General features: G+C 35.3%; 2 protein-coding genes across 3 annotated transcripts; one reads left to right on the top strand and one right to left on the bottom strand.

The window, feature by feature from the left end:
* Positions 1 to 3,226, top strand: LOC125862527 (cysteine protease XCP1-like). Its single transcript, XM_049542623.1, has 4 exons — positions 1 to 487; positions 1,394 to 1,629; positions 2,324 to 2,464; positions 2,876 to 3,226. The coding sequence occupies exons 1-4, from the start codon at positions 31 to 33 to the stop codon at positions 3,089 to 3,091; spliced, it is 1,050 nt and encodes a 349-aa protein (XP_049398580.1). The 5' UTR covers positions 1 to 30; the 3' UTR covers positions 3,092 to 3,226.
* Positions 3,227 to 3,376: 150 nt separating this feature from the next.
* LOC125862529 (AT-hook motif nuclear-localized protein 10-like) lies at positions 3,377 to 9,896 on the bottom strand. Of its 2 annotated transcripts, XM_049542624.1 has the most exons (9): positions 9,561 to 9,896; positions 6,722 to 6,774; positions 6,125 to 6,256; positions 5,426 to 5,587; positions 5,063 to 5,129; positions 4,906 to 4,958; positions 4,595 to 4,726; positions 4,200 to 4,361; positions 3,377 to 3,799 (listed from the first exon to the last, which is right to left on the bottom strand). In XM_049542624.1, exons 1-9 carry the CDS (start codon positions 9,637 to 9,639, stop codon positions 3,659 to 3,661), a joined length of 981 nt encoding a protein of 326 aa, XP_049398581.1. In that variant the 5' UTR covers positions 9,640 to 9,896; the 3' UTR covers positions 3,377 to 3,658. The 2 variants fall into 2 exon arrangements, with proteins under 2 accessions (XP_049398581.1, XP_049398582.1); XM_049542625.1 differs by lacking the exon at positions 5,426 to 5,587.
* Between the last annotated feature and the right edge of the window lie 460 nt (positions 9,897 to 10,356).

Below are 10,356 nucleotides of genomic sequence, written 5' to 3'. Positions count from 1 at the left end.
ACCTCTCTATTACTACTAATCAAATACAAAATGGCTTCCAAATTCTCATTTGTTGTCCTATTTCCCATTTTATTACTATCTCTCATGTCACGCGCAACATTTGCGCGTGACTTCTCCATCGTGGGATATTCCTCCGATGACTTGAATAGCATCGATAACATCATCAATCTCTTCGAGACGTGGATGGAGAAACACAACAAGATTTACAAGAGCATTGAAGAGAAATTGCATAGATTTGAGATTTTTAGAGACAATTTGAAACACATTGATGAGAGGAACAATATTGTTAGTAATTATTGGCTTGGTTTGAATGAATTTGCTGATTTAAGCCATGATGAATTCAAGAAAATGTATTTAGGACTCAAAGTTCAAAATGAGAAGAGATCAAATGATGAATTTATTTATAGTGATTTTGTGGATTTGCCTAAGTCTGTTGATTGGAGAAAAAAGGGTGCTGTGACTGACGTCAAGAATCAAGGCTCATGTGGTAAGTTAATTATAAGGGGCTATTTTTAGTGTTAACAACTTTAAGGGTATTTCAGTTATTTTAATATAAAACGTTTATCGACCCCTTTTTTTAGTAAACACTTCAATTGATCCTTTATTTCCAAATTCATAGATTTTAAGGGTATTTTAGTCATTTCAACAAAAAAAAGTGTTTAGACACTCTTTTTTCTTTACCAACCACTTCAATTAATCCTTTATTTTCAAATTCATAGATTTTAAGGGTATTTTAGTCATTTTAACAAAAAAGAACGTTTAGACACTTTTTTTTTTTTTACCAAACACTACAACTAATCCTTTATTTTCAAATTAATAGATTTATGTATTGCATCGAACTCTTTAAAAATATCTTCGGATGTGTGCAAATCCTCCAAAACCAATATATTTTTGGAGGTCTGACATGGATGCAATAATATTTTTGTAAGGTCCAAGCAACATAGGAAAAACATGTTTATCAACACTTTTTTTTCGGTCAAACAAATCAATTGCTTTACTTTCATTTTCAATACATCCAAACACTTATTAGTCCTTATTTTCATATTTACATATGTGGAAAGGGTCATATTTGCCCCTCTACTATCGAAAATAAGCTATATATGTCATATGCTATACTATTTTCAACAAATATACCTTACGATTAGAGCCGAAGCTAGGTGGGGGTCTGTGGGTTCGGATGAACCTAGTACCTTTTCTGTAGAATCTGTATTTGTACTAGAAAATTAAATAAATATATGTGTATTAACTTATGAACCCCTAACAAAATTGATAGATGGTTCAGTGGTAAAGATTGGACTGTGGAAATGTTTTTTCACGCTAAAGTTGTGAGTTCGAACCCCTCAAAAAGCCACGTGTCTTGCTCTTATTGACAAAATTATGTTGAGTTTTGCAGGTAGTTGTTGGGCGTTTTCAACGGTAGCGGCAGTAGAGGGAATAAACCAAATAAAAACAGGGAATTTGACATCTTTGTCCGAACAAGAGTTGATTGATTGTGACACAAAATACAATAGTGGTTGCAATGGTGGCCTTATGGATTATGCTTTTCAATTTATTGTTTCACAAGGTGGTCTTCACAAAGAGGATGACTATCCTTATCTCATGGAGGAAGGCACTTGTGATGAAAAAAGAGTAAGTACTCAATAATCTAATAATGGTATTCCTAGCTATGTTGCTCGCAGAGTCGGAGTTAGAATTTTAAGTTTATGAATTCAATTTTATTATTGAACACATACTTGATGAACTTTCTTGTACAAATATAGGGTCTAAGGAAAAGTTAATGAGCTTGTGCGAACTTGTAATAGTTTTGCTCCTCTTTGCTTGGATCCTTAGATCCTCCAAAAGTGTTCATTTTATAAAGGATATTATGACACGAGTAGAACGACATTTTTGGAGGATCAAAGCAAACATTCATAGCTTCTATGAGTATTTCAATCTTGAACGCTCATGAAGTTCAATTCCTGGATCTGCCTCTAAGCTAGGTTACTCAAATCCTTTAAAATGTTGTCAGATGTGTGTTGGCCACTACAACAAAAAACAGCTTTTAGCGACAATAAATATACACATTAATAAATAGTGAGAAACCCTTTACTGGCATTAGTTAATTGTCATTGGATCTAGTATCGCTATAGGCTTTAGAGACATTTACAAAGAGTGCTAAATGCAACTAAAAATATGTTTTTAACGGCAATTAAGCTATTGCCATTAATTAATTTTCGCTAAAGATCATTTTTGATATAGTTTGAATTCTTCAGAAGTTATTTATTTTTGAAGGATCCGATATCGATACTAGAATTCTTAAATTGAAATGTGTAATTTTTTTCAGGAGGAAAGTGAAGTGGTGACAATAGATGGTTACCATGATGTACCTGCCAATGATGAACAAAGTTTGTTGAAAGCTCTTGCTAACCAACCTTTGAGTGTTGCCATTGAGGCTTCTGGTAGAGATTTCCAATTCTACAAAGGGGTAAACTTCCTTTTTACTCTCTTTTTTTGTGTGTTTGGCATGACGGAAAATGTTTTCTTAGAAAATAAGTCGTTTTTTGGTGTTTGATTGTCAGAAAATACTTTTTGAGGTAAACATTATCCGACCTAAAGAGGAGAAGTTACTTCCCTCACTATTGGTCGGAAGTCGTTTTCCTTTACAATTATCTCTAACTCTAAATATCGGAATATATTTTTGTATAAATACGTGATTTTCTAGAAAAATGACTTTCATCGTACCAAAACATATACCCGTTACTATAAATAGAATCTTTTAAGATTGTTTGTAATACTATGAATACTCTAAAAGGATTTTTACATAAATAGTCAGTCAGATTCACTGTTTACTTTTTCTAGTCGATATACTGAGTAAGCACATGAATTATGGGTGTAGGGTGTGTTTGATGGACATTGTGGAACAGCATTGGATCATGGAGTGGCAGCAGTTGGATATGGATCCACAAAAGGGTTGGATTACATCATTGTCAAGAACTCTTGGGGGGCAAAATGGGGAGAAAAAGGTTTTATTAGGATGAAGAGAAATATAGGCAAAGCTGAAGGCCTTTGTGGAATCTACAAAATGGCTTCTTTCCCTACCAAAAATAAGTGAAAAAAACATTGTAATTTTATTTCTTTCTATTTGTTGAATGTTGTTTCATTTGTGGTTTGAGCATTATGTTGTATTTTGTTAAGGAACTATCCAATGTATTCTTCAAAGAAATTATATTCTACATTCCCTCGGTTTCATTTTATATGTCTTAATTTGAATCTTTTGACATTAAACTCATAAACTAAAGATGTATGTATTACTATACCAAATGCTCTTTGAATCATGTATCTTAAATTTGTCACATGAATATAGAGTGACGTTCTTTCTGGAACAGACTAAAAATGAAAGTATAACACATAAATTCAAGGTGACATTATAAGAGTTAAAATAGTACAGAAAAGCCAAACTCATGTCCAATGATTTATAAAACACAAAGCTGAAGGAACAACTAACAAGGCAGAAAATGCAGAATACCTAAGGTAGGTAAAATTTGTCTATGGTCCTTATTTCTGCACAACTACTATTACACCAATGTAAAAAACAACAAGATCTACTCATAGTCGATGAGGAGTTCAATCGTTCAGAAAAGAGAGCGGATAATCGTTCATGCTTGAGATTCCTTGCAGATTATCGTTTGCGGTTCCCTGACCTCTTTCCTTTAGGGTGGCCAGCAAGCTCACTGGGCAATCCACTATGCATGCCACGTGACGGAACAACAAATTTGGGATTCATCGGAGCAGCAGGTGCAGCGAAACTACATACAATAACCTGGAACATAAGCCATTCAATTAGTGCCTGGATACAAGATACTAAATGTATAACTTTATCAAGGTGCAAAAAGAAGATATTGAATATGTTAATCTGCTTCCTGCCTGCATTTGCCAGAATGGTTTCTTCCGAAGGAAAGAGGCGTTCATAGGTAACGAGAGTGATATATACTCTTAACTAATTACCAATTAACACTAAATAGGATTCTGATCGTCCTGTTTAGGCTTACTTGACAAACAAAATATCCGAACCTCTTCAAAAACCAGAAGAATGAAGTAGAGAAGATGGTTACCAAATCGACGTAAATTTGAACTTTATAATCCCAACTAATAGTGAATTGCGAGAAATGCCTAAAAGATAGAACACATGCTACTTATTTGGAACTTATGAGAAGACGAACCTCAACTGGTGATGCAGCTATTAGATCACCCGACACAGCACCACCAAAAGTCCGTTGATCAGATCCAGTTAACGATACACTAAATCCACCCATTCTGCTCTGTGGATCGCCATTTTCAAATGGCAGAAACGAACCAGAAAGAGTCTGTATTTTGAACAGTCCCTACAGGAGGAAAAGATCAAGAGAAGATTTTTATCAGCAGATCTGTGAATTCTAGAAGAGAAAATCAACAAGTAATTTCGGGCACAAGATGAAGTTGAAATCAAAGAATAGGATTAAAATCCACATGGAATTGTGGATTCTAGAAATAATAGTACAAAACGTATCTCTCGAGTAAAACAATGAAAACTGGAACAATAAATGCTAAAACAAGTAGAATATATTCAGGCGTTAACCTCATAAGTCGCCTCTCCTCCGGACGCATCAGCTTGAAATACAGTCACATTCGATAATTCACCAGTCGCTGACACGATGCAAACAGCCCTTGGACTACTGTGAATAAATGCCACTATTTTTGATGACACATCCTGAAAATCAGATAATAAGGATTAGTAAGATATTGTCCGCGACTCCCAACCAAGTTAACTTCTACTGGATTTTATGAATTATTATAGCAAAACTAATATGGAATAGTTGCAATTCGAAACATAAGAATGTTTGCTGGCTATATAGCATTCAAAGGAAATACAAAGGATAAAGAGGTAACCTCTCCTGTTTTCACAGTGATAATATGTTGTATGACTCCAGATCCTATCGATCCTGCAATCAGAAAATGAAGGTGAGAAGTTCTATCGATGTGCGACATGTACTCAATCTCCCCACCCCACCCACCCCAAAAAAAGAAACCAAAAAAAAGAAGTTACCTCGCATCTGTTGTTGGTTGGTAGTGATAGGTACCTGGCCATTTGCAACGAACTCACCTACAATTATCTGGAATAAAAGCCATTAAATTAGTGCCAGCTAAGTAAACAAATTCTGTGTCACACGGGCAACCTAGATAAACAAATGGTAGTGTGAGCACTGAGCATAAGTAACGAGAGTACTATACACATCTCATAATCAACGGATCACTTGCATACCTAGACCAGCTTCACTAATTACCATTTAACACTAAATCCATGAAAGACGGATAATGTTGATTCGAATCTTCCTGTTTAGTACTATAACACTAAAAGATTGAATACATGTTGCATAAATCGATCTTTGAAACTTATGAGAAGGCAAACCTGGATAGGTGATGCAGCAGTTAGAACACCCGTCACAGAACCACCAAAAACCCAACCATCAGGTTTAGCTAATGAGACACTTAATCCACCTGTTCTGCTCCGTTGACCGCCAATTTCAGACATTAGAAACGAACCAGATAGAGACACTATCACAAACTGTCCCTACAGGAGGAAAAGAAAAGCACTCAACACTATAATAATACAGAAGAGCAGATTTTTATCAACAGATCTGTAAATTCTAGACGAGAAAATCAACTATTATTTTCACGCACAAAATGAAGTTGAAATCAAAGAATAAGATTAAAATCCATATGAACATACCTCTCGAGTAAAATGATTTAAAAAGGTTATATTGCCCTCTCAACTAAGGAAAATGCCCTTGTAATTAGTATGAACTAAACAAGAGCCGAGTTAAATCTTACAGTACAAGCAGAGGTGTCAAAGGTGAAAAGCATAGAAAGTCACCACAATCTATTGAAGCTTTAAGCGCAAGCCGTAAAGCACAATTCAAGTGTGCGCTTAGTGAAGAAAAAAGATGCTAATAATTTTTTTAAAATAAGAAGAAGAAAGTAATGCAGGAATAAACACAGAAAGGGATATTAATTATTTGGAAAAAAGAACTGAAAAATAATAATTAGCTGAAATATGTGAGATGGAACATGAAAAGCTAATCCAAATAAAATATAGTCAGACATATACCTCAAAGGTCGTAGCTTCTCCGGACGTGTCAGTTTTTATTAGAGACACGTTTGATAATACACCAGTAGCTGACAGGATACAAACATCCCTTGGACAATTTTGAGTAAATGACAGTACTTTTGATGCCACATCCTGAAAATCAGATAATACGGATTAGAAATACAAAATATAATGACCTGCAACTTTAGGAGCCGTTTGTCCATGGAAATTTTTTCTTTTCAAATTCTTTTTTTTCGTTTGGTTATACATTACACTGATTTTTTAAAGATTAGAAGCACATTTTCACAATCTATTTTTCATGTCAGTAATACAAGTCTTTTACCAAAGTGAATTGTTATCACTAGTAAATTTTTGGCCATCATTTGAGAGTAGGTGATCTATTGATATTGTTTTTTCATAACTCTTTTCCTAAAATATTTTCCGCGACTGCCAGCTGACTATCAAGTCAGCTTCTACCAAATTTCAGAATTATTGACAGCAAAACTAATATGGAATAGTTGTATTTCGAGACATAAGAACGATTGTTGGCTATTTCCAAGTTCAATAAGAAATTAAATGTTCTTCAAGTCAAAGAAAAGATAAGGATAAAGAGGTAACCTCTCCTGTTTCCACTTCGATAATCTGAGGTGGGAATCCAAATCCTGTGGAACCTGCAATCAGAAAATAACACTGAGAAGTTCTATTGATGATGCCTGATGGTGGATGAAACCACACAGGATAATTTATTATACTGAGTAAGTGGAATATATATTCAATCTCCCCACCACCCATCCCAAAAAAAAGAATTCAAAAAAGAAGAAAAATGAAAAAAAAGAACAAGAAAATCAGCATTCATCTTTTATTACATACAATCCACGATCATTCATGAACATGTTAGATCAATTAATTCAACAGGGTAGAAATTTCTAATATAAATTTCGGAAACGAAGGAATCAGTTGCACAACTCTTATGGCAAAAGAGTAACAATATACCATTGTAATACTAGAAGTGGGGTCTAGGGAAGGTAGAGCTTACGTACACCTCAGTGTTTTGGACAGCGAAAGGCAACAAGGGCATGCCTCATCACAAGGCGAGCCGCTTGCCTTTTTGAAGTGTGGCGTAAATTAATACCAAAAAATTAAAATATTTAATATCATATATAAATAATCAAAATCTCAATAGAATAGCAATAACAAATTAGCAAATATTTCAATACAAAAATTGAAAAAATAGATAGTACATACTAAAGTGTAGAACTTGAATGAGAAAAAAAACAAAACACAAGTCAAAATAGTGAGAAAAAAAACAGAGGTAGAAGTAACGTCCGATGATGAAGAAGGAAAACAGAGGAAGAAGAAAAGAGGAAATACGATTGGATTGGAGTCGCCAGAAAAGTCTGGATGGTTGCCGGAGATATCTAGTCGAGTCGACTAGTTGGAGTCACAGTTAAAGAGTGCAACTATGCAAATTTGGAAAGAAAACCCTAAAATTACCCTTTAACTTTTTAAATACCCTAAATTGGTCGCCTTTTTTAAGAAAATACAAAAGGTGACGCCTTTGCCATCATGCGTCACCTTTTGAAGATCGCCTCGCCACAAAGCTAATAGGCAATGAAGATTCACCTCGCCTCTCACCGTTCATAACACTAGACCTTACCTCTACCTCATAGAGATAGAGAGGTTGTTTCTGATAGATGTTCGGCTTAAAATAAAGCAACTCTTAAGGCTATAAATACAAAAAAGGAACTCCTATTAAATTGGCAATAAATTAAAAAAAGATGTAGACATTCGTATACATACATAGAGCCGCCGCAGCGGTTCCGCCATAGTTGTTTGTATAAGCAAAGATCCGTACTAAGCAAAAAGAATTTACAGGGATCTATCGAGTATATCATGGAATTTGCCTCCTCTAATTTAATTTATTTACTCCAAAAGTTAAACTAAATACAACTCGTCTTGATCTTTTGTGATGAATCTACTAACCTTCAAAAGTGCCAACATTTCTTCCCGTGCAAATTGACCATATACGAGCTGCCACCATAATTGACTCAAGTGTCGAAAAGAGGCACTTTGTACACAACAATGCCTATTAAACCAAGCGTGCCAGACTAATGGGGTCACAGGCGTTTATATAGGTAGGCAGGGAATTCTTAGGCAAAATTTTTAACCCTAGGGGCTTCTTCGTAAAATATGGTTGCACTAGGGACTATTAATAAAACATTTCTTTCCATCAAGGGAACTTCTGTCAAAAGAGGGTACGGATGACAAATTTGTAGACGGCGGGGGTATAAGTGACCGCATAGTATAATGAAGAGTAAAGCTAGCTATTGAATGATCAAAATTACCCTTCAACTTTCATTTAATAGCTACCTTTAGTCTTCGTTATACTATGCGGTCATTTATGCCCTCGCCGTCTACAAATTTGTCATTCGTACCCTCTTTTGACAGAAGTTCTCTTGATGGAAAGAAACCTTTTATTAGGAGTTCCTAAGGAAACCATATTTTATGAAGAAGTCCCTAGGGTTAAAAGTTTTGCCTAAGAATTCCTAGCCTACCTATATAAATGCAGTGACCCCATTAGTCTGGCACACTTGGTTTAATAGGCATTGTTGTGTACAGAGTGCCTCTTTTCGACACTTGAATCAATTATGGTGGCAGCTCGTATATGGTCAATTTGCACAGGAAGAAATGTTGGTACTTTTGAAGGTTAGTAGATTCATCACAAAAGATCAAGACGAGTTGTATTTAGTTTAACTTTTGGAGTAAAGAAATTAAATTAGAGACAAGTTCCATGATAGACTCGATAGATCCCTATAAATTCTTTTTGCTCAGACATATGTATACATGTGTATACATGTCAACATCCTTCAATAATTTATAGTAAATTTCATAGGAGTTCCCTTTTTAATTTTTTTTTTTTGATAACCGAGAAATCCGTCTGTGACCCGCCCTTTGGACCAATCACAGTCTTCTAAACTCGGTGGATAATGGGCTCGCCCCTCTATCCTTCTCCACTTATATACCGGGCTTCGCTTTGCATGGTGTGGGGCTTGAACTTGCGACCTAAGCCACAAATCCTCCACCTTTTGCCACTTGAGCTAGGCCTTAGGGGCTTTCCTTTTAAAAATTTTTGCCTTAAAAATTGCTTTATTTTAAGCTGAAGGTCTATCAGAAACAATTTTTCTATCTATATGAGGTAGGGTTAGGGTCTACTTACACTCTTCCCTCCACAGACCTCAGTTGTGGGATTACATCGGGTATGTTATTACTTTTTTGCCTTCAGAGTTAGACAACTAATTCTTCGTTTCCGAAATTTATATCAGAAATTTATGCCCTGTTGAACTAATTGATCTAACATTTTCATGAATGCTCATGGATTGTATGTAATAGAATTCTATAACACATGAAAAGTTCAGATAAATAAACCAATTTCAACAACCATTAAAAAAAAAGTTACCTGGTAATTGTTGCTCATTGCTCGGTGGATGTGTGCCAAAGCTGGCTCTGACACCACGGTTATCAGATAAAAAACCCATTAAGAAGTTGGTCAAGTTTGCCAAAATTCTCAATTTGTTGCTTTTTTACTGAAACCAGGAGGTATCTATCTGGATTTCTTCACTGAAAGAGTTTGAGCAGTTGCCGGAATAACTGGCTATTGGGATCGCCGGGAGGATCGTCGGCGCCGGACGGCGAAGCAGACGGATTGAAATCTACAAAACGGAAATTGCAGCCGCAGAGCTAAAACCCTCACAAAGCTCGTTTAGTGTTTAACTTTTTTCTAAATTAAGCTAATTACTTACTTACACACTAGTTTGTAAAATTACAAATTTATCAGATTTTGGTATGTTTAGACATGTTGGGATGCATGTATCTTGGGTATTATGGGGTCTAGATATATTGTATCTAAGTAGATTCACATGTGTCTGGAATAGATAGACAAATTTTGCTTGTTTTCTTCTCATCTTGTTCGACACTCTTCTATGTATCTATATTCTAGATACATGTGAATCACAACAAATACATGTATATAGTGTAATTAGATACAAATCTCGCTCATTTCTTCCCATCTTGTTCGACACTCTTCTATGTATCAATATTCTAGATACATGTGAATCACAACAAATACATGTATCTAGTGTAATTTGCATGTATCTAGGACATAGATAGACAAATCTCGATTGTATCTGCTGAAAAAAACAAGTATCTAGGTGTATCTCATGCTCCCGTCAGAGGAAGAGGTTTGGACATGAGCG

Source organism: Solanum stenotomum, chromosome 4, assembly GCF_019186545.1.
Source record: "Solanum stenotomum isolate F172 chromosome 4, ASM1918654v1, whole genome shotgun sequence".
In the NCBI taxonomy this organism is placed as follows: Eukaryota; Viridiplantae; Streptophyta; class Magnoliopsida; order Solanales; family Solanaceae; genus Solanum; species Solanum stenotomum.
The sequence above is the reverse complement of the archived record's forward strand: the minus strand, read 5'-3'. Positions and strand labels throughout refer to the sequence as shown.

Excerpts from the sequence above, each read along its gene's own strand:
- LOC125862527 (XM_049542623.1), top strand. The coding sequence starts at position 31 with ATGGCTTCCAAATTCTCATTTGTTGTCCTATTTCCCATTTTATTACTA. Across the intron at positions 1,630-2,323 it reads GCACTTGTGATGAAAAAAGA|GAGGAAAGTGAAGTGGTGAC; the intron begins GTAAGTACTCAA and ends AATTTTTTTCAG. Across the intron at positions 2,465-2,875 it reads ATTTCCAATTCTACAAAGGG|GGTGTGTTTGATGGACATTG; the intron begins GTAAACTTCCTT and ends TTATGGGTGTAG.
- LOC125862529 (XM_049542624.1), bottom strand. The coding sequence starts at position 9,639 with ATGGGTTTTTTATCTGATAACCGTGGTGTCAGAGCCAGCTTTGGCACA. Across the intron at positions 4,727-4,905 it reads TCACTGTGAAAACAGGAGAG|GATGTGTCATCAAAAATAGT; the intron begins GTTACCTCTTTA and ends TCTGATTTTCAG. Across the intron at positions 3,800-4,199 it reads TAGCTGCATCACCAGTTGAG|GTTATTGTATGTAGTTTCGC; the intron begins GTTCGTCTTCTC and ends CTTATGTTCCAG.